The sequence below is a fragment of the Ranitomeya variabilis genome, chromosome 1, assembly GCF_051348905.1.
Source record: "Ranitomeya variabilis isolate aRanVar5 chromosome 1, aRanVar5.hap1, whole genome shotgun sequence".
Classification (NCBI taxonomy): Eukaryota; Metazoa; Chordata; class Amphibia; order Anura; family Dendrobatidae; genus Ranitomeya; species Ranitomeya variabilis.
In genome coordinates, this window is record NC_135232.1 from 1,044,452,216 (window position 1) to 1,044,476,297 (window position 24,082).

Consider the following 24,082-nt stretch of genomic DNA (forward strand, 5'->3'; position numbering starts at 1 on the left):
TCTAGGGTGCGATCCTCCACAGGTAGGTAGGGGAAAATCCGCAGCATATTAGGGATATTTTTTTCTCTCTCCCAACCCTACCCCCCTCAAAATACAGACAAAAAACCTTGGGTTGGAGTCACGATAATTTTCTATACATACAGCTCTGGCGAAAATTAAAAGACCACTGCAAAATGTTCAGTTTGTCGGATTTTTCTCTTTTTATGGGTATATTTTTGAGTAAAATGTAAATTGTTCTTTTATTCTATAAACTTCTGACAATATGTCTCTGAATTTCCAAGCAATAAATTTAGTATTTTTTTTCTGACAAAGAAAAATGTTCAAATTTAAAAAAAAAACCACAGTGCTTTCAGACCTCAAATAATGCAAAGAAAACAAGTTCATAATAATTTAGAAACAACAATACTAATGTTTTCCAGTCACCTTCCACGACAGCAGTATCGGAGGATGTCTCATAGGGGACAGGAAACTAAAGAGGTTAAATACCCCTCCCCTTCCTGCAATCACCAGTGTTTTTCCTGTCCCCTATGGGGCATGGAGAGGTTTCAGATAGTACCGGCGTTTGGGACCGCTGTTACCTATATGTGCCGGGCAGTCGAGGTTGGGGGCTCTGCTCTCCTCCGGTGACTGCTCCCATCTCCGCGCGACTTGGGACCCGTTATCCCGTCCTTCCTGCGCCTCCTCGCGGGGTAAAGCAGGGCGGTGAAGTGCAAATCGGGGTCCTCCTGTAGCTCCCCGGCATTCTTCTCCCTCCTCGCTGCTGTTCGGAAGCCGCGCGTGCACCTTAAGTGACGTTCCCGAACTTCCGGTTTCATTCCTATGCGTTCCACGCTGGAGCGCGCGCCGGCCAGCATTTTTTTCCAGCAGCAGACATGATGGGTGTTTCTTCTATGGATTACCCCCTACGGACCATGGGGAGGAGGAGCACCAAATCACGCTGGAGACCTCAATGATATATATTCCTGGTCGGGGGAAAGCCTCCAGGTAAGGCCCATATGTCTATGTCCCTCTGTGACTGGTGACTGACTGACCATATGGACAGCGACAAACCCCCTACACTCTGCTTCTGCAGAGCCCAGCGTTCACCCTCCTACTGTAAGTAGCGGATGAGATCGCTGGGCCCATTCCCAGGCTCCAACACCACAGCCCCTCCTCCTAAGAAAAGGAGGATGGCTCCCGTGGAATCTGACTCAGGCGAGATCCATACCTCGGGTTCAGAGGACATTTGTGAGGATGAGGGTTCCACTTCCACCCCCAAACCAGATAATAAAAAATATATTTTTTCTTCCGAAGATATGGAAGAGCTAATTACTATGGCGAGGGGCACCATGGGGGTGGAGGAGGAGGAAGTGAGTCACTCCGTTCAGGACGATATGTTTGAGGGGGGGGGGTGTTAAAACCCAAGACCCAAAAAGGTTTTCCCATACATGAAAACATTGAGAACCTTGTCCTTCATGAATGGGGCCTACCTGAGAAAGGTCTGAGTATTCCTTCAGATTTAAAGAATTGCTTCCCTCTTGATAGGGACTGTTCTTTATGGGAGACCCCCAAAGTAGACGTATAGGTGTCCAGGGTAACCAAAAAAACGGCTCTTCCCTTTGAAGATTCCTCTCAGCTCAAAGATCCCATGGACCGGAAAATCGTGAGCTTGTTAAGAAAATCCTGGGACACATCCACCAATCTACTAAAAGCAAATGTGGCCTCAACATGTGTTGCCAGATCCCTATTCCTCTGGCTACGTACATTAGAAAATCACCTTTCTCAGGGGACGTCAAGTGAAGAGATACTAAACTCTCGCCCTCTGCTTCAGAAGGCAACGGGGTTCCTAGCGGATGCCTCTGCTGTGTCTGTCCGTGTAGCCACTAGGTCTGCAGTTTTCTTCAATTCATCTAGGAGAGCTCTATGGCTTAAATCCTGGGGAGGTGACATTACCTCCAAGTTCAAACTGTGCGGTATTCCCTTTCAGGGACATTGTGTTTGGCCCGGCCCTTGGTGAAATTTTAGACAAGGCTACAGATAAAAAGAAAGCTCTTCCAGAGCAGAGAAGCTCTAGGAAACGCTTTTTTCGTCTCTCCCGTGAGCAAGCTCCCCAGAGGGATTACAAGGGTAAAGGTAAATCAGGGCGGTGGAGTTACCCAAAAGGGGGTAAAACCAGGAACATCCTTGTCTCCCAACATCAGCAGGTACCTGAGAAGCAATGACGGCACTCCGGTCGGGGCCGACTCTCGTGGTTTCTCACCCGATGGCAGGCCATCACCGCAAACCAGTGGGTCCTGCGTACCATACAGGAAGGCCTGAGGTTAGAATTCGAGAGTCCTCACCCTCACTGCTTGACGGTTACCTCCCTACAGTCTCCACACCTTCGAGAATCCTTGCTATTGGATCTCCAGGGTCTACTTCAGGAAGAGGTGATTTCCCGGGTACCATATCCATACCATATAAATAGGGGAGGGTCACTATTCTCACCTATTTTTGGTTAAAAAAAAAAAAACCTCTGGGAAACATCGGATAATCATAAACCTGAAACCCCTAAATCAGGTGATCAAATATCGAAGATTCAAAATGGAATCGATCAGATGAGCAATCCCGCTTATTGGTCAGGATTGGGTAATTGCTACGGTAGATCTGAGGGATGCACATTATCATGTGCCGATCCATCCCGACCACAGAAAGTTCTTCAGGTTTGCAGTTTCCCAAGGCCATCGGGTCAGCCATTATCAATTCAATGTCCTTCCATTCGGAGTCTCGTCAGCTTCGCGAGTATTTACCAAAATCATGTCGGAAGCAGTAATCTTCATCCGACAACAGGGGATCTGTATCATCCCATATCTAGACGATTTTCTTATTGTCGCTCCATCCATTCCTCGTCTGAATCTGGATGTGACAAAGGTCCTGGACATCCTGAGATCCCTGGGGTGGATTCCAAACTTGGAAAAGCTGGATCTTCATCCGTCTTCGAGGAAGAAATTCTTGGGAGTTCTTCTGGACTCGGGAAGGGGAGGGGGTGAAGAATGTCCTTCTTGCCCAGAGACCGTCAGCTCGACCTCGTCCAGAGGATTTCCAGATTCAAGAATCAGAGGACCCAACCTTACTCGATGTCAATCCTGGGCTCTTTGACGTCATGCATCCAGGCAGTCTCCTGGGCCCAGGCCCACACAAGAGTCCTTCAATCCCACGTCTTGCTGCATTCGAAAGGACATCAGAATACAATCGGGTGCAAGCCAGAGAGGCTGAGGCGCCGTAGTAGAAGGATATCATTTTCAGGGGTTGTGGCCCCCAAACATCAGGTCCAGCTCCTCAAATCTGAGGGAACTAAAGGCGGTAGAAGAAGCGCTAAAAGCTGCATCTATCCTCATTCAAGGTCACCATGTACGTGTATTTTCCGACAACACCACGACCGTATCCTACCTCCGACACCAGGGAGGCACGAAATACGCCAGCCTGAAACTAACTGCTGCAAGGACTTTTTTCCCGCCCGGAAAAACGCCTCTCAATCACAGCAGTGCATATAAAGAGATAAGACAATACTCAAGGGGACTTCCTCAGCAGGAGGGACATCCATCCGGGGGAGTGGTCTCTAAACCAGGAGGTCTTCCTATCCCTGGTTCGGAGGTGGGGAAGTCCCAACGTGGATCTGTTTGCCAATAGTCAGAATACAAAGTCCAGCACTTTCTTCTCCCTCAACCCCTCAAGCAAAGCACAAGGGCTGGATACCTTCTCCCATCCTTGGAAGTTCGCTCTGGCATACGCCTTCCCGCCAATTCCTATGTTAGCAAGAACACTACAAAAGATTCGGGCAGACAGTCACAACAATCCTGGTGGCACCTATGTGGCCAGGAAGAAGCTGGTACGGCGCGTTGACAGACATGTCTCAAGAGGGCCCAATACTTCTGCCCCAGAAGGTCGACCTTCTTCAGCAGGGACCCCTGCTACACCTGGACTTACACAGGTTGAATCTTGCGGCCTGGTTACTGAGGCCGGGATTCTGAGAGCCAGAGGTCTCTCAGATGAGGTAATACAGACTCTACAAAAAAAGCTGTGACAAAGACCGCTGTATCGGTCGAAACGCGTCACTTGCCTCATACAGTGCTATGGTGTTGTCCCAGGAGTTACTCTGATTTTACCATGTTGGATTAAAGTTTTACATTTTACAAGAAGCTGGAACCATTTTTTTTTTTTTTTGTGGAGTCTCAGTACGTCTCATCAGGACGGAGTTCCGGGCTTCTTTCATTTATCGGTGAGCTGGCTTTTTTTGTCTTTTCTTTTGTTTCCCAAATAAGCCCGATCCATTCCATCCCAATATTGCACAAATTTTAGAATTTCTCCAGAAGGGACTGGATTTAGGACTCTCACCTAGTACTCTGAAGTTTCAGGTGTCAGCGCTTAGTTCCTTCTTTGATCAGGATTTAGCGGGCCACCGCTGGGTTAAACGACATCTGCAACTAGGATCCGTCCTAGGCTCCATGACCAGACCCCTCCTTGGGATTGAACCTAGTCCTAAATAGTCTAACCCAGGACCCGCTTGAACCTTTATCAGCCATCAGCTTAAAGATCCTGACCCTTAAAACCGTCTTTCTAGTAGCAATCACTACCGCTAGGCGTACAGGAGAGCTGCAGGCCCTGTCAGTACAGGTGCCATATTTAACCATCACCATGGATAGCATAATCCTTAGGCTAGATCCTTCCTTTATGCCTAAAGTGGTCTCAGACTTCCACAGAAGTCAGGATATCGTTTTACCCTCATTCTGTCCGAATACCCCTAATCCGAAGGAAGAAGCCTTTCACACCCTGGACGTCCGCAGGGTGGTTCTCTTCTACCTCCAACAGACTGAAAATTGGAGGATAGACCGAAACCTATTCATCCAGTTGACAGGACGGAATAAAGGCAAAAAGGCGGCTAAAAGTACAATCGCCAACTGGATCAAGCAAGCCATTTGTCTAGCGTATTCATCTCAGAATCTTTCACCCCCGGCATCGCTGAAGGCCCACTCCACCCGTTCTGTCTACTTCCTGGGCAGAGAGAGGGAACGCATCATCTGAGCAGATATGCAGAGCCGCCACCTGGTCGTCAGTCCATACATTCACCAGGCACTACAGACAAAATTTCAATAGGAACCTATCGTTTGGCAGATGTGTTCTGCAGGCAGTGTTCCCTCCCTAAGAAATTAGTTGTTGGCATTACTCCGATACTGCTGTCGTGGAAGGTGACTGGAGAAAATGGAATTAGTCTTACCGGTAATTCAGTTTCTAGGAACCTTCCACGACAGCACTAATTCCCCCCCCCCCCCCATCTGATATTCTTATTGAATGATTCCTGCGCTTAAGTGGTAACTATGGTAACTATACATGCTACTACTGTGTCCAGAAAAAAACACTGGTGGTTGCAGGAAGGGGAGGGGTATTTAACCTCTTTGTTTCCTGTCCCCTATTAGGGCGGGGAGACTTCCTCCGATACTGCTGTCATGGAAGGTTCCTAGAAACTGAATTACCGGTAAGACTAAATCTATTTTTAATTCAGGAAGAGTTTAAAAATCATGGTTATTCCACAAAATATTGATTTTTGATCACAGTTTTCATGGGTCTTGGCATGCTTTCCACCAGTCTTTCACACTGCTTCTGGTGCAAACATGTAAGCAGTTCTTCTTTGTTTGATGGCTTGTGACAAGCCATCATTCTTTTTATTACATTCCACAGCTTTTCAATGGGGTTCAGGTCTGGAGATTGAACTGCCCATGACAGGGTTTTGATGTGGTGGTCTCTTAATTTTTGCCAGATCTGTATGTTGAAAAATACACTTTAGATTTTTTTTTAAATAGTAAAAGTTATGTTTTCTATGATTTATTTGTAAAACTGGGTACTTAATTTGGTAATTCACTAAAAGTCTAGTTTGGTACTTCCCTATCTGATATACAGTGAATATTTGATGTTTCTTGAAACTCTATGTAATGTTGTAAGGAAAGTGAGAAGTGACTCCGCTTTTACTCTTCTTTCAGGTGGTAGAAAAGCTTGAACCTGTGGAATCGTGCGCAGTGATCTGGTTTAATGCCAAACAATTAGTCTTATTCGTTGTGCTAAAGAGACTCTTAGAAAAGAAGTCCTTATGGAGACATTTACAGGCCCATCTTCTGAGTTACGCATTGCCTGACGACGTGGTTCTTGTGGACTCTTTGCCTCAGACAAAGCATGGTAAGACCTAGCATTGGTCATTACTTCCCTTAGTGAGCAGTATGCTGCAGCGAGAGACCTTAGATACTTGTCCGATCCCATTTCTGATGATAATCCAGCAGCCCATACATAATCGTTGTCAATGTTTGGACAAAAATATTGCAACCTATTTTTCATTTTTGCACCATCCTAACTTCTTTCCTGAAAAGTAAGCAAGTCTTACTAGAAGTTGACTTGACCAACCTCAGCCTTACAGATTGACTAAAGTTTGTTGGCATGAGTTATAGTGATACTCTGTGGAACATGCCAGTCTCTAAATTTTCTCCAATATCTCCAAATAGAAGCTTTGGGTTCCCTTTGATAAACAGTAATGTGTGGAAAATCATGGAAGCATGTAGCCACCACTGGTCAAGTAAAGTATAACGCAGTGCCTGCTTTTTTCCCAGGTATGTCTATGTATAGCCAGATCTTGCAGGGAAAGAAAGGTGTTTTTTTTTTCACCTCATTGGGGGGGACACAGGACCGTGGGTGTATGCTGCTGCCACTAGGAGGCTGAAACTAAGTGAATATAAAAAAATTAGCTCCTCCTCTGCAGTATACACCTACCACTGGCTCCAGCCTGAACCAGTTCCTGCTTAGTGTCTGTACAAGGCACATGGGTCTGCTATTCAGACCATTTATTATTTTACATTTTTTAATTTTTACTTTTCAATTTTTATTCCTTTTAATGGATTACAGGGGCGACGGATCCCTTCAGGGTTCCGATGTCCTCAAACCAACAAAAGGCGGGAACGTGGAATGTCGCCTCCACGTACCCCCGCCTGCACCGTTAAAAGGTATTCCCGAGCTTCTTTAGGGGCGATGGTTCCCTTCAGGGTTTCGATCTCCCCACATCAACAACTGACGAGAACATAGAGCGTCGCCTCCATGTACCCTCTTCTGAGCCTGGCTTATTTCAGCCGGACCAACAGCCCTGCTCTGTCCTAAGGGAGTCAACCCCTAGGATGTCGAGAGGCACTTATGGCGTCCGTGCGGCCCCCACTGTATTACCACTGACAAACAGCGGCAATGGAAGGAGGCAGACCCTCCCTCTCCACCTCGCGGACAACGGGATGGTGGATGGAGGGTTCCCGACATCATCCACATTGCAACAACACTGAAGCCCAGTCATCCGCGGCCGCGCCATGCCGGGATGCGCACCGCTGGTAAGAGAATCCAGGTCGGTGGTGGGCCCCTGCTGCAGATTCTCAGTACAAGTGCCTGTCATACGTGAGAGTGAAAAATGGGCATCAGTGTCTGGGCAGATTTATGTGCACAGGGTGCCTGGGCCCTACACGTGGTGCGCATCCCAAGAGCAGCCCCCCCCAGCACAAACATGACTTAAAAATGCCTGCGGGATTCTTTCTCAGAGTTCCTCTGATTGTGTCTGACTGCAGCGCGCTCCCCCGTGGCGTTTCCCTCCCTAGGGTAACGCTTCTGTCAGCCACAGAAATTTAGACCACGGTGTGGTCCTATACACAGAGCAATCCGAGGTTCCGCTCACCAGATGACGCGGTGCTTGTAGCCCCGCTTCCCCAAACTGGCCCTTCTCGCTCACTGCGAGATTTCCGCACGCCACAACTCTGGGGGGCTATCTTTATCCACCCGGCCGGCTCTCCTCAGCTGGCACGGTGCCAATGAGATCCCAGTGGCGGTCTTAAAGGGGCACAGCGGACCGGCAGCACTCTCGGGCTACAGGAACTGGGTAAGAGCCTTGACCCTGCAGCAGACACAGCAGCCCATATTGGCCTTTCCCTGCAGTTCTTTTGGGCTCCTCTCCCTATTGGAGAATATTGGCAGTATAAGATGCTAGCATACTGTGGTGCAGTATATCTCTCCCAGACCTAAAATTGGGCGACAGGTACACACCACTTCATGTACTACTTGCCAGACACTGTTGCCATGGGGGACGTAGTACCTCTCTCTGCAGGGACGGTGATCCCGAATGATGTACCCAGTCCCCCTGAGCTTGCTTCGTCTCTGTTGCAGTCCATAACTACACTGACCAAAGCGACAGTCACTCCTCTATCGGCCAAGGCCTTCACCAACCTGTCTCGGAGAATTCCTCCACCCCAGATTACGGAGGGCGAGGGATCCTTTAAGGGCTACACTCTCCCCAAACCTACAACAGGCGGGAATGCGGAGTGTCATCTCCATGTACCCCTTCCGGCATCGATCTTTTCTGTTATGGGCATGCCTTGTTATTCTATGCCAATCGAGGCTCATATGCCCTTTCTCCTGGCGCCGGACGAACAGCCCTTACTCATCCTCGATCAGTTAACCTCCTTGGATGTCCAGAGGTTTTTACTGTTTCCGTGCAGCCTCCTTTCCATTGGCCCTGATAAACAGCGGTGATGGCAGGAAGATGGCGGTCCTTCTCCCCTTTTCTGACTCGGAGTGGGTAGAAGGAAGGCTGGGAATATAGCTCACCGGCACAGAGAGCGACCGGACATTTGCTTCACAAGTCAGAGGCTTATGGTGGTTAGATACTCTTTCCCCTGATTGCGGAAGAAATGGGAAGAATCCCCTCCAGTTGATCCGCCTGACCTCAAAATCCCTTCGGTCCTTGCCATATGATTTCTCAAAGCCCCCACGGGGCGTTTTTTTGTTTTTTTCAACCTGACTTCGGGTTCGGCACTCCCCCCCCCCCCCCCCCCCCCCTTTTTTTTTTTTTTACACGGGTATCTAATGCCATGGTCTCTTGGGCCGATACCCTGAGCAGGACCATACAGGACACTGACCTTCCTCTGGAAGCAACAGAACTATCCAATCAGATCTCATTGGTCAGGCTATCTCTTGTACGCGTCCCCACACTTTGCTCTCTGCTGTGCATAAAGTCCTTCATGTCTCTGCTCTACCAGACCGGGTGCTTTTTCGGCAAGAAGCCGTATTAGCTTATCTATGACGCTACAGGAGAAAACAAAATTCCCTCCTAAGCAAAAGTCTAGGCGTTCTTTTTCGTCCACAGGAACGTTTCCGGTCTTTTCGTAGGCGGACCTCTATTCCTGTCTTGTCATATCTGGCTCTCCATCTTTCATGACAAATGAGCCAGTCTCCTGGTGTCTTTCATTCAAGACAGTGTTTCCTCCCGTTCTACAGCACGGTTCATCCCTGGAGAAAGAAGGACTGAGCGGTATGTCCCATCCTGGACCTGAGGCTACTCAATGTAGAAGAGGGCGTTTACTAGCATCCATCGACATACAGGATTCTTACCTTCATATCTCGATCTTTCCGACTCTAGAAGGTTCCTGGTTCTCGCCGTCCGAAAGGATAATTTCTAATTTAAGGCTTTGCTTTTCGGCCTCACCCCAATCCCAGGACATTTACAAGGGTCATGACGGTTGTCATATTCATTCTGCATGCTTGGGGTGGGGTCGTCCTGTCATAACTGGCGTCTTCCTGATCAAGGGGCAGTCTTTCCAAGCCTGTGTGTAGGCGTCCATATCCTTTTGGACACTCTCTTCCCGCCTGGGCTGGTGGATAGACTTAAACAAATCTTTCCTGGTCGTGGCTCAGCAGGTATCCCTTTTAGGTATGACCCTACACACCTCCCGAGGGTTGGTAATTTTTCTGTGAGACAAGGTCATAGCTCTTCAAAAGGGGACTCGGGCACCTTGTCGACTTTTGCCTCACTATCGGCTGGGACAGGAATGCATTCGCTTTCCACCGTCTATTCCGATTGTTTCGGATCTCACGGCCCAGGGGCACTGGTCACATCGAGAGTCGCCACTTTCGAGCAACGGCTTGGAGATCCTGGCGATTCAATTGTCCCTGAGGCGGTTCCATCACCCCTGGTGGGTCGCCCCATTCGAATATAGTTAAACCACATCACGGCTGTGGCATATATCATTTATCACGGAACCATCCACAGCAGGGCAGCAAGGCGTGAGGTGAAACACATTCTCCGCTGGGTCGAGATGTCATCCACGGTCATCTCAGCGGTTCACATCCCTAGAGTGTGAAGCTGGGTTCCAGACTTACTCAGCCATCAGGGTCTTGTCTTGGGAGAGTGGTCACTTCCTCCAGAGGTGTTCCTTCAGATTTGTTATCGCTGGGGGATTCCAGATAGGGTCCTGAGTGCATCATGGCTAAACGCCTCAGTACCCGGGCTCATAGCCGGCTCCGGGATCCAGAGGTCGTTGGAGCGGATACACCTTCCGTGTGTGGCGTCAGATTCGTCCTCCATTACCTCCAAGGGTCATTGGGATGATCAAGGCGACAGGGATTCCGGCTATCATTGTCTCTCTGGACTGGCCTCGCCGGGTATGGTACACTGAGTTGGCTCGGCTCATCGTCAACGCCCCTTCCGGCCACTGGATTGTCCAGAATGGCTCTTCCAGGCCCTGTGCTTACCGGCCTAGCCTTTGAATCCTGGGTCCTAACCCGAGTGGGTTCTCTCGGTAGGTGGTTTCCTCTGTTTCGTGCTCGGAAACCTGCATCGTGGCGCATTTATCGGAGCAAATTTTTCACCACACCAGGAAAGCGTTTTTCGCAGGGTGCATGGACAGCCGTTCATTCTCCTCCTGCTTTCCCCGTTCTGACCTTACCGGTTTTGCTTCAGCACTGGATTGTTTCTAAGCTACAGGTGTAGACTTTCTTTCAGGGAGCCTCCCGCGTGGTACCCCCCTACAGAGAGCCGTTGGATGTCAGGGACCCTATCCTGGTCCTGGATGTTCCGCAGGAGTCTCCGTTTGAGCCGCTGCAAGATGTCTCTCTGACTCTCCTTTCCCAGAAGGTCATCGTCCTGGTTGCAACTATGATCAAGCGGAGATCGGAGCTAGCCGCTTTTCCGGTCGAGTTCCTTTTCTCATATTTTTTTTTTTCTTTCACCAGAACAGGGTGGTTCTCCAACAGTTCCCGTCCTTTTTTCTTTCTTTTTTTTTTTTCATATCCTTAACGAGGACATTGTCCTGCTTTCGTTTTTGACCGGCATCAATACGCCATTTTGAGAAGGCTCTCGATACTCTAGATTACATGAGGGCTCTCAGTAGGTAGATCTCCCGAACGGAGTTCTTCTGCAAGACAGATGCCTTATTCGTTCTCGCTGAGGGTCACCGGAAGAGACTAGTCGTGCCCAAATCTACAATAGCCAGGTGGATACGCTCGACTATTCAGGAGTCTTACTGCGTCAGAGTCAAGTCTACTCCAGTGGGATTAGGGCACACTTTATTCGTTTGGTGGATGTTTCCTGGACCATTCGGCACCAGGCATCGGCGGTCCAGTCTGCACACCCTCTCAAAGCACTACAACATTCACACTCTGCTTTCAGCAGATGCGAGTCTGGGAAGGCGGATCTTTCAGACGGCGGTAACGCATCTCTGGGCTGTTGGTGTGTGAGGTTGTATGTCCTGTCGGTTCCCACCCAGGGACTGCTTTGGGATGTCCCATGGTCCTGTGTCCCCCAATGAGAAGGAGAAACAAGGATTTTTGTTTACTCACCGAAAAATCCTTTTCTCCGAGCCACTCATTGGAGGACACAGCACCCACCCTATTGACCTGATGGCTATGTTTGTTTTTTGGTTTGACATTGTATCCGTATTTGATTTATTTTATCTCCTGCTGCTTTGTCACTGAACTGGTTCGGGATGGAGCCAGCCAGTGGTAGGTGTATACTGCAGAGAAGGAGGAGCTAATTTTGTTATATTTACTTAGTGTCAGCCTCCTAGCAGCAGCAGCAGCATACACCCATGGTCCTTCATCCCCCAATGAGTGGCTCGGAGGAAAGGATTTTACGGGGAGTACACAAAAATCCCTGTTTTTGGACGATATGAATGAAGGACTCCCCTATATGAACTCTGGTTCATTGTTTAAAAATAGTGTTTCTAAACCAGATAACACCTCTTCATTTTAGTACTTGTTACGTTTATTGGCAGTAATAGTATACAGTCTGTATTATGTGATCTGGTAATACTTCTGAGTGAAATACTGCACATCTAAGAGTCTTTTTTTATCTTTCAAGGTAAAATAAACTTTTCTAGATTAAAACTCATTTACACCAATCACTTACGGAAAAGGACAGAATCATGGTTGCCATGTATAAAGGATGATTTGTGGTATCGCTTGCAGGACCTATGGAAGGTATGGCTTTTATATTTTATGTCTATAACATGTCTTCTCCTTTGTTCTGCTTTGACTATTAATCTTTCCTTTTCCAATTTAGTCTGTGCTGGGCCTTCCTGAAGGCTGTCCTGACATTTCTGAAGACTCCTTATTTCTGCTCAGTGGTGGTGACTCTTTAAAGGCAATCCGGTTCCATGAAGAAGTGGAGAATTTTGTTGGTGGATCTGTGCCGGGACTTTTAGAAGTTGTCCTCAGTGATACTTTCCTGGACATTCACAGATGCCTTCTTAAATGTACTTCTCTGGTCATAGATAAATTACAGGATCACATGGGTGTAGCAGACATAGGAAGCCATGAACATCACAGTGTAGATGTGAGTGAGAAGCACCCAACAAAGCGAAGATCTGAAGGTCTGAGATCACAGATGGATGCTGCTTCTTTTGTATCCTTGAGCCGAGGCAACAGGCTGTTCATAAATGATTGCTCTGGACTAGACGAACAGCAGTGCAAAGTAACACATGGGTTAAGTCCAGATCTTGCATGGAATTTGCAAGGGTCTAAACGGACAAAGCCAACTCCATCTTCTGAGCAGCTAATGACCCTACAGGAAAGATGGGCATCAGACACGGGTAAATGTGTAGATGCATCACCTCTCCTTGTTTTATCATCTGGCAAAGATTCGGCCAGGACTGTGTACATTGGCTCCCATTCACATAGAGTGCAAGCTCTTCATCTGGATACTGGAGCAATTGTGTGGGAGAGAATCCTTGGAGATCGTATTGAATCTTCGGCCGCTGTGTCTAAATGTGGAAATTTTATCCTTGTAGGTAAGAATAGGATGAATCTTGCCATTAGGATTAGTCAACACCCGCAGCGTACTGATTATATTCACAGCTCCGGAATTGAATGTCTGTAGTGTATAAAGCCATTTATTTAATTGTATAGAATTTTTAAAGGACATCTGCATCTTCAGAAAACTTTTCACTTTTCAGAAGTCTTGATCGGTGGAGGTCTGTGTCCATTAATCCCTAAAGCTAAGCGGCAGAAGCACTCACATGAGTATTGCCCTCATCGGACACAGAAGATGGGCTAATAGAGGAAGATATATGAAACCGTCTATAATAATAATAATAATAATAATAATAATCTTTATTTATATAGCGCCAACATATTCCGCAGCGCTTTACAGTTTAACAGTTTCAAACACAACAGTCATAGGTAACAATGTTAACAATACAGCAATAAAGCAAAATAAGACGACCCTGCTCGTGAGAGCTTACAATCTACAATGAGGTGGGGGAGATACAAAGCACAGGTGTGTATTTACAATGATGTATTTACAATGATGGTCCAGCCATCTTCAGGGGGTGGGGGGTAGGTGAGATAGTGAATGGGCTACACACACACAAACATAAAATGACTGATTAGGGAACGCGATAGGCCGCTCTGAACAAATGAGTTTTGAGTGAGCGCCTAAAGCTAAAGTCTATAAGAAAAGTCTGTTTTGTATTCGGCAGTAGATAACACCAATGGCCACACAGTAAAGGTTACATGGTGGCCATTTGGCTTTAGATTTTGGACTGACTTTTAAAGGGGTCCAGAGCTGAAGACCCACTTCTGTATGCATTGATAGGAGATATGGACATGGGTGGTCTTAATGTGATACAATAAAAAGAGCTATCTGTTTCTAAGGAAGTCATGGAGCAACCAAAATGGAAACCATTACTCACTCCCATAGGGGCTGTAGTCCAGCTCCCCCAGGTGATAGGCCTGCAAATTCCTTCAGTTACACAGAAATGTCAGTTTCCATTTGAGATTTTAGGAAAGATGAGTGACATTTAGTAAAAAGCACATTGGTTGTCCTCCTGTTTTGATGAGAACTAGACTATGGGTATGTTCACATCACGTTTCAGCCACACATTCATGCCTCCATTGTGGGTTCCGTCTGAACTCCAAAAATCAAGACCCTGTTGTACCCTCAATGAAACCATAAAGTTGTTTCTTTTTCATGTCCGTCTTTAAAGGGGCATTTCCAGCTCACACATTAATGACTTACGTACAGGATATGCCATGAGTGTAATAGATTCTTCACCACGAACACCTTCTCCTATCTTTAGGACGTGCCCCCATTGAGGGCTGCTGGCAAGTTCCCATTAATGTGAAGCATGTAACTGGGCCACATTCTCAAGAAAGATAGGAGACGGTCCTGACGGTGAGAACCACATCTATTACACATTCATGTCATAACCTGTGGATATATCATTAATGTATTAGATGTGAATACCCATTTGAAGGGAATATCTCTGCCAAGTCCATCCATTGACCCAAACTGTTCACATGGTCATGTTTCTTTATGAAAATTATTTTCATCCACACATTCTCTGATTAAATCTGTTGCTCCCTGGCTGCAAAATTATTGTTTTAAAGGGAACCTGTCAGCAGGATTGTGCTCAGTAACCTACACACAGTGTCAAGTCGGCGCCATTATACTGATTACAATGATACCTGGGGTGATAAAATCAGTCTTGTGGTTGTTGTTTAATCTGTATTTTCACTTTTGTGTTAATGATATGCTCGTTCCCCATGGGCGGCCTGTGGGGGTCTTCATGTGGTGCTCTGATAAGGTATTCATAATGCAGACTGCTGACAGGTCACTGATCCCTCACTGACCTGCCCCCTCGTTTGCATAATGAATATTATATATATCTTGGGGGGGAGGGGGTGGAAAGGACATTCTGCAGGCAGGCGTTGGCAGTGGCACCTGATCACATGTGTATGAATCATATACACATTTCTGTGATGTAATCCCAAAGTTCCTTAAAGAAAAAAAAAAAATAAAAATCTGTCTGAAAATGACGTCTTGGAGGAAGAATTTTTTTTTTTTTTGTTCTCTAGCAAGATGGTGCTGCTGGCCATCAGATCACTGATTAGCTACTACTGGGCAGGCGCAGACTCCACCATTTTCAAACGGATTTTTTTTTTTAGGAACTTTAGGGTTACATCACAGAAATGGGTATATAATTCACTGCACGTGCGATCAGGCTGCAGAAGGGTTTTTTATCCCAAGATATAGATAATATTCATTATGTAAACTAGGGGGCAGGTCAGCGAGGGATCAGTGACCTGTCAGCAGCCGTACAGATGAATACAGAACACAGAAGCCAAGCACCACAGGAAGACTCCGCACAGGCCGCCCCGGAGCACGAGCATATCATTAACTGAAGATACAGATTAAACAGCAACCACAAGACAGATTTCATCAATCCAGGTATCATTTTAATCACCAACCTGACTCTATCTATTGGTTACTGTGCACAATCCTGCTGACAGGTTCACTTTAATTTATATGTAAACGAGGCTTAAGTGCCCTGGGACTATCAAAGCAATTTCCAAAGTACTACCTCCCTGTCATTTATTCCCCACCCAGGCGCACCTTCCTCTGCTGACTTACGGCTCAGATAACTATGTAGTCAAGCCCATGGGCTGTTAGTCAAGCAGAGGAAAGTGGTGTGGCTATGTGGGGAATCCCTGTGAGGCAGAGGCTTGGGAGGTGCTTTGATACTCCCAGAGCACTTAAGCCTCACTTGCATTTGAATTAAAACAACAACCGCTTTTTTAAAGTGTATATATATTATTTATTTATATTTTTTTTAGGGCATATCCAGTTAAAAAAAATTCACAATAATCCTCTAAAACACTTGGCATTTTCCACTATAGGTCTTCAGAAACACAAACTCCTGGTGAGGCCAAGGAAAGTGCATATCACTCCTTTGAAGCAAATCCTGATGGAATCTTCTCCAAACAAGACACTGTCCAATCAGAATGCTGCAAAATAAAAAAAAACACAATTTATGAAAACCTTAAAAAAATGACCAGTTTATTAAAGCAATTTCACAGGAAATTGCTTTGAAAATCTGCAACAGCTCATTGTGGAAAAATGTTGCACGTTTTGACTTTTTCACAATGGTTGTTCCCAGCGGAGCCGGAGCTGGATGAGGATGTGACTCCACAGCTTGTCTAATTCATGACCGGTTCCTGACAGGAGTAAGGCCACGTGCACACGTTGCAGAAAGTGTTGCGGATTTTTTCGGACTGATTTTGGTAAATCCACAGGTGAACCGCGCTGTGGATTACCTGCGGATTTACTGCTTTTTTTGTGCGGATTCCACCTGCGGTTTTACACCTGTGGATTCCTATTGAGGAGCAGGTGTAAACCGCTGCGGAAACCGCACAAAGAATTGACATGCTGCGGAATAACGCTACGTTTCCGCTTTTTTTTCAGCAGCATGGGCACTGCGGATTTTGTTTTCCATAGGTTTACATGGTACTGTAAACTCAGGGAAAACTGCTGCGAATCCACAGCTGCCAATCAGCAACGTGTGCACATACCCTAAGACTTCTGCCTTGGTGAACGGAGCCAAATGCTTCTTAATTACTGTAATCAAGAGTGTTTGACAAGTGGCGGGTGCCTCCATGTGCCATGCCAGAGGTCTTACAGTCAGGGACTGGAGTAGGATTTCTGGCATAAGGTACGCTACAGCTCTGGATGAGTTAGGCAAGCTGCCTCTTAATGAATCCGGAGCGCCTGACTCTGACCAACTACTGCCGGTCGTGATGAGTAGAGGCCTCTGTCTGCACATAGACTAATATTCCCAGCTGTGACTATATAATTCGGAGTAGGGGACTGCACCTATAATATACAGTTTTTTCCTAATGGTATTTTCATGATAATATTACACGTTTCTACAGAAGACATGAAGTGTTGGTTATTAGTAAGTAGCGGTGGTCTCTTTGCAGGCTGCTATGACGGCCGTGTCTATGTGCTGAGGAGGGGTACTGGCGATACGCACTGGATCTTCACCACCGGCAATGCTGTGAAGAGCTCCCCCGCCGTAGATCCCACGTCCGGGCTGGCATTTATCGGGTCACATGATCAGTACTTGTACGCCCTGGACATTGAGGTAAGGATTGATGAATATTTCTTCTGAAATTGTTTTATTTGAGTTTAATTATTTTCATGATGGACATGAGCTGTCTTGTAAGGGATCTGTAGATTTACTCATTTTGAGTCTCTTTTAAGTATATATAGTATACAGTGGATAGCACTGTTTTGCACCACGGTGACTCACTGGTTAGCAGTGTACTATAGATAGGACAGCATGGTGGCTCAGTGGTTAGCCCTGTTGCTTTGCAGCATGCAGGCTCAGTGGTTAGCCCTGTTGCTTTGCAGCATGCTGGCTCAGTGGTTAGCCCTGTTGCTTTGCAGCATGCTGGCTCAGTGGTTAGCCCTGTTGCTTTGCAGCATGCTGGCTCAGTGGTTAGACCTGTTGCTTTGCTCTGGGTTTAAGAAAAACACACAAATGTCATAGAAATAACTTGCAGCTGACAAAAGTAATTTTCAGTTTAAATTTACTGAATATCAATTTTGTCCATGTGTGTAAATATTGGCAATACTACTTTGTAGTTTACTAGCTATTAAAAATGTATACACTTTAAAAAAAAAAAAAAAAAAGTACTTTTGTTGCTTATGGCTCAGTGCCAGGGATACTGGCCACTACTGTATTCTATCAGCAGTGGACGGTCTCCTAGGAAAGGAGCACAGCGCTTGCAAGATCTTTGCTATAAAGCTTGTAAGTGGAGCTCTCAACCTGCCCTGATCCCTGGATCTCCCCCACTTTAGTGCCCCTTCACTCCTCCAATGCTTAAAGGGAACCTGTCACCCCCAAAATCGCTGGTGAGGTAAGCTCACCGGCATCAGGGGCTTATCTACAATGCTGTAGATAAGCCGCCGATGTTACCTGAAAGAGGAGAAAAAGACGTTAGATTATACTCACCCAGGGGCGGTCCCGCTGCGGTCCGGTCGGATGGGTGTCTCCAGTCCGCTCCGGCGCCTCCCATCTTCGTTCCATGACGTCCTCTTTGGGTATTTACGCTGCGGCTCCGGCGCAGGCGTACTTTGTCTGCCCTGTTGAGGGCACAGCAAAGTACTGCAGTGCGCCGGAAAGGTCAGAGAGGCCCGGCGCCTGTGCACTGCAGTACTTTGCTCTGCCCTCAACAGTGCAGACAAAGTACGCCGTGGCGTAAAGACCCGAAGAGGACGTCATGGAACGAAGATGGGAGGCGCCAGAGCGGACCGGAGACACCCATCCGACCGGACCGCAGCGGGACCGGCCCTGGGTGAGTATAATCTAACGTCTTTTTCTCCTCTTTCAGGTAACATTGGCGGCTTATCTACAGCATTACAGAATAAGATAAGCCCCTGATGATGCTGAGCTTACCTCACCAGCGATTTTGGGGGTGACAGGTTCCCTTTAAGAGGCAACTGTGCCCTCCTAGAAGCATGGAGAGTACGTAGCTCGGACCAGTGGCTCAACTGCTTGTCCAAACTGTCAATCTTCCCGAACAAGCAGGAGGCAGAGCAGCAGTGCGATCTGGAAGACAAGTGATGAGAAAACTCCTGTAAGTCCTGACTATGAGATGTTTTATTGCAGGTAAAGCAGTGTGTCTGGAAAGCTCATTGTGAGGGGGGAGCCGTGTTTTCTTCTCCTTGTCTGAGTACCAAGCCACATCACTTATACGTAGCGACACTCGGAGGACGACTGCTGGCATTTAACGCAGTGAGTACATGATTGCAGTGAACATTTCCTTCTGGTTTTCTGGTAGGTGTGAGTGCTCAAATTGCCTAACCTGGAAAATTGTATTTAATTTTGTTCAATCCCAGTCATAAAAGCAATCTTACTTGTGGCTAACTAGAATATGATAGCTCCTAGATACAGTGGGGAAAATAAGTATTTGATACGCTGCCTATTTTGCAAGTTTTCCCACCTACAAAGAATAGAGGTCTGTAATTTTTATCATAGATACACTTCACCTGTGAGAGACAGAATCTAGAAATAAAAAATCAGAAAATCACATGGTATGATTTTTAAATAATTAAATTGCATTTTATTACATGAAATAAGTAAATAAGTATATGATCACCTACCAACCAGCAACAATTCTGGCTCTCACAGACATGTTAGTTTGTCTTTAAAAAGTCCACCATGACCAAAGAGCTGTCTCTTATGAAGACCTGCACAAGGCTGGGATGGGCTATGGGACAATTGCAGCTTGGTGAGAAGGCAACAACTGTTGTCACAGTTATTAGATAATGGAAGAAACACAAGATGACTGTCAATTTTCCTCGGTCTGGGGCTCCATACGAGATCTCGCCTCATGGAGTAAGGCTGATTCTTAGGAAGGTCAGGAATCGGCCCAGAACTACACAGGAGGACCTGTTCAATGACTTGAAGAAAGCTGGGACCAGTCTCAAAGATTACCGTTACTAACACATTACGCCGTCATGGATTAAAATCCTGCAGGGCCTGCAAGGTCCCCCTGCTCATGCCAACACATGTCCAGGCCCGTTTGAAGTTCGCCGTTGACTATCTGGATGATCCAGAGGAGACATGGGAGAAGATCATGTGGTCAGATAAGACCAAAATAAAACTTTTTGGTATTAACTCCACTCGCCATGTTTTTAGGAAGAAGAATGAGTATAACCCAAAGAACATCGTCCCAACCATGAAGCGTTATGGGGCAAACATCATACTTTGGGGGGTGCTTATGTGCAATGGGTACAGGATGGCTGCACCGTATTGAAGGGAGGATGGATGGGGTCATATATTGTGAGATTTTGTCCAACAACCTCCTTCCCTCAGAAAGAGCATTGGATATGGGTCATGGCTGGGTCTTCCAGCATGACAATGACATGAAACACACAGCAAGGGCAACTAAGGAGTGGCTCCGTAAAAAACATTACAAGGTTCTGGCATGGCCTAGAAAATCTTTGGAGGTTGCTGAAACTCAATGTTGACCAATGACAGCCCTGAAACCTGAAAGATCTGCAACAGCTCTGTATGGAGGAGTGGGCCAAAATGTCTGCTGCAGAGTGAAAAGTTGGTCAAGAACTACATGAAACGTTTGACCTCTGTAATTGCAAACAAAGGTTTCTGTACCAAATATTAAGTTCTGTTTTTCTATTGTACAAAATACTTTTTTCTCACTGTAAGGGTATGGCACACGTTCAGGTTTTTTCACGTTTTTTTCGTGATAAAAACGCTATAAAAACTCATTAAAAACGCATACATTATGCATCCTATCATTTAGAATGCATTCTGCAGGTTTTGTGCACATGGTGTGTTTTTTCCCGCGAAAAAACACATCGCAGTAAAAAAAAGCAGCATGTTCATTAATTTTGAAGATTTCAAAAACGCGAGAAAAACGCATGTGGATTTCTGGCAGAAATGTCCGGTTTTTGTCAGGAAAATTTCTGCTAGAAATCCTGACGTGTGCACATCACCTAAGAGTATGTGCACACATTGCAGATTTGCCTGTGGAATTTTTTGTGCAGATTTTGCATCTCTTGGCAGAAAACTCAGGTAAAAATCCACGCTTTTTTGATGCGAATTTTCATGCGTTTTTTCATGCGGTTTTGTATGCATTTTTGTAAGCTGAATAAAGATCTATTATTTAACAAAAAAAAAAATTGTGATGTAAGTTCTTGTCCAACCTCTTCATTTCTCCACTGAAGAGTAATGTTTTACACACAGAAAGATAGATAATGGATAGATTTATAATACCAATCTCGGTTTAGTAATAAACATAATAAAATGGTACATAAAGAGTTAAATAAAGAAACACCCACTCACACTCTGCGTTTTAGGCCGGGGTCACACTTGCGAGAAACTTGCATGAGTCTCGCACCTCAGTATCCGGCACTCGGACTGGAGCGTTCAGCTACATAGAAATACATGCAGCCGCACTCTCCGGTCCCGAGTGCCGGCGGCAGTGTCGGGTATTGAGGTGCGAAACTCGTGCGAGTTTCTCGCAAGTGTGACCCCCAGCCTTAAACGCAATATCTGTTTAATTGTTTTTAAAAAATTGAAAAAAAAAAATGGTGATGACTCCCACACAATTTTCTGCGTCAGAGAGGGAAAGCCAGCGACTGGGGGCCAATGTTTATAGCCTGGGAAGGGGTTAATACCCATGGATCTTCCCAGGCTATGAATATCAGCCCGTAGCTGTATATTTAGCCTTTACTGGCTATTAAAATAGGGGGACCCCCCCAAAAAACGACGTGGGGTCCTTCTATAATTAATAGCCAGAAAAGGCTATGCAGGCAGCTGTGGGCTGATATTCATAGCCTAGGAGGGGACCATGGATACTGCCCCCGGCTACAAACACCAGCACACAGCCGCCCCAGAAATGGCGCATCTGTAAGATGCACCAATTCCGGCACTTAGCCTCTCTCTTCCCACTGCCATGTAGCAGTGGCATATGGAGTAATAGGAGGTTTTTCATTGAAAGGTGACATCAAGCCGGCTTAGTAATGGAGATGTGTCAAAAAGACACTTATCCATTACTAATCCTAAAGATGTTAAAGGGTTAAATAAAGACACAGCCAGAAAAAAGTATTTTAATGAAATAAAACACAACACAGTTTTGCCATCTCTGTTACGCCTAATTCCTGCAACACCCTCTATCTCTTGTAAAAATGAAAAAATAATAAACCAACACAAATACTCCCTGGTCTGATGTAGTCCATTTAATAACGAGTGTCCCAGGATGTCTCCCCTATAGAGCTGTCACATCAGAAGATGTGACTGCTCTATAGGTCTCCAGTGACACACTGACAGGAGACAATGGTTCCACCAGTGATATCACTGAGGCTTCAATGAGTTCACTCTCACTTTACGGCACTGCCGCGTGAGAATTTTCCCACGTAGCAGTGCCGCAAGTGACAGTATGAATTCTGCTGAACTCGTCGGAGGGATACAGTGTGGAGAATTACCTGCAGTCAGTGTATCACCGGAGCCCCTGTAGAGCGGGCTCATCTGGCGATGTGACTGGTCTCCACGGGAGATCGTCGTGGAACACTCGTTATTAATTTTTCAGGTGATCGAGGGCTTCAGGGACTAAGTGTATGGTGAATAGATACTGTATATTGTATGTACTGTATGTGTTTTGTTTGGGGTTTTTTTAACACAGTAGCTGCATGATGGGACTACTGCGATCCCATCATCCGTCTAGCTGTAACTGTAGCAGGCATAGCCGGATGGGACTAGTAGTCCCATCGGACGATATACACACCCACACACTCCGCCCACACACTCTTCCTCCTCCCTATCTGCAGTGATTCTCGCACCCAACTCAAAAGCAAAATCGCAGATCTTTTTAAAGCTGTGGTTTTATGCGGATGCGCCTGACACAATGGTAATCAATGGGTGCAGAAACACTGCAGATCCGCAAAAAGTATTGACATGCTGCGGAAAATAAAGCGCTGCAAATCTGCACATTTTTTCCACAGCATGTGCACACCAATTCTCAATTTCCCATTGTCTAACATTGCTTGTGCACTACACTGTGGATATGATGCAATTCTGCGTGTCCAAAAACGCTGTGGAAACGCATCAAAATTCGCAACGTGTGCACATAGCCTAAGTATTTGATGCCATAGAAAAACAGATTCTTCTTTTTATCCTCCTCCCCACCCGCCCAGCTACCCCAGAGCACCACAGAGGCATCTATGCTCCCACTAGTGGCCTGCTATTCACACAGCATATTTTATCATTCACCGCTGCATCTTCTCCCATAAATCACTACAAGAGAGGGGGAGCATGGTTTTTGTGGACCCTACTGTGCTCTGTATTTTCAGCATCACAAGCAGGTTGTAAAAGGAATGGATCAGTGGTCATTACTGTTGTTTTGTAGCAAGCACTGGGGTCCTGGGTTCAAAACCCACAAAGGACAACGTCCAAAAGGAATTTCCTTATGTTCTCCCCATGTTTCCTTGGGTTTTCTCCCACACTGCAAAGACACGACAGAGTGAAAATGTAAATATATGTATATATGTTGAGCTGAGTGTATGTATCCAGCCACTCCCACTGCATATAGCAGGCACAGGCCACATCTAGCTTTGTGGTGTCTAGAATGGAGTTGCTCCTGTGAGGCATGACGTCAAGGGAAAGGGAGGAGCCTCATGGATAGAGATGTGAGGGGCAAAACGAGACATGTCAGGGGGATAATGAGAGAAGTGAGGTGCATAGAGAAGAGTGAGGCGCTGCAGGTGGAGGCTGTGTACAAGGCCACATTCACACGTTCAGTATTTGGTCAGTATTTTACCTCAATATTTATAAGCCAAAACCACGAGTGGGAGAAAAATACAGAAGTGGTGATGTGTTTCTAATAAACTTTTCCTCTGATTGTTTTACTCCAAGTTTTAGCTTACAAATACTGAGGTAAAAATACTGACCAAATAACATGTGAATGAGGTCTAAAGGAGAAAAGTGTGGTGCTGCAGAAGATGTAGGCTGTGTATACGATACGCTTTATTGCAATTAGTGCAATTTCTCTGGGGATCTAGTGTTTCCAATTGTATATGGAAGAGGAGTGTGAGGTGCTACCGGAGGAGGCGACTATAAAGGAGAAAAGCTGGCGCAGAAAAGCGCTGTGTATAAAGGAGGAGCGTGAGGTGCAGGAGGAATAAGGCCCCTTAATTGCTGCCGTTAAGCCGTGTCAGCAGTCGTTAAGGGGTTAATATTGTGTTAAAGAAAAAACTTTTGCTACATCAGAATGCCATCGGTTGTGTTCTGTGTACCAGTGCAGGAGAGTTGCTATGTTCAACCGCGACAATTTGTTTTTCTTCATTATAATCTGTTATAACTAACTACGGTTAGTTACTATGCCCGGGCAACGCCGAGCTCTTCAGCTAGTGTACAATAAAATGAAAAAGCACTTAAACTCACCAATAACATAGTACAACTTGAACCTGTGATGT

At 46.1% G+C, this 24,082-nt stretch overlaps 1 protein-coding gene across 2 annotated transcripts in view; it reads left to right on the forward strand.

Moving 5' to 3' along the window:
• Positions 1–24,082, forward strand: part of AASDH (aminoadipate-semialdehyde dehydrogenase) — a 58,666-nt gene that overhangs the window by 26,780 nt on the left and 7,804 nt on the right. For both annotated transcript variants that reach the window (XM_077279726.1, XM_077279727.1), the window contains exons 9-13: positions 5,994–6,186; positions 12,164–12,282; positions 12,365–13,091; positions 17,062–17,225; positions 18,756–18,881. In XM_077279726.1, the coding sequence (XP_077135841.1) occupies positions 5,994–6,186; positions 12,164–12,282; positions 12,365–13,091; positions 17,062–17,225; positions 18,756–18,881 (1,329 nt within the window). The remainder of the gene's footprint in view (positions 1–5,993; positions 6,187–12,163; positions 12,283–12,364; positions 13,092–17,061; positions 17,226–18,755; positions 18,882–24,082) is intronic.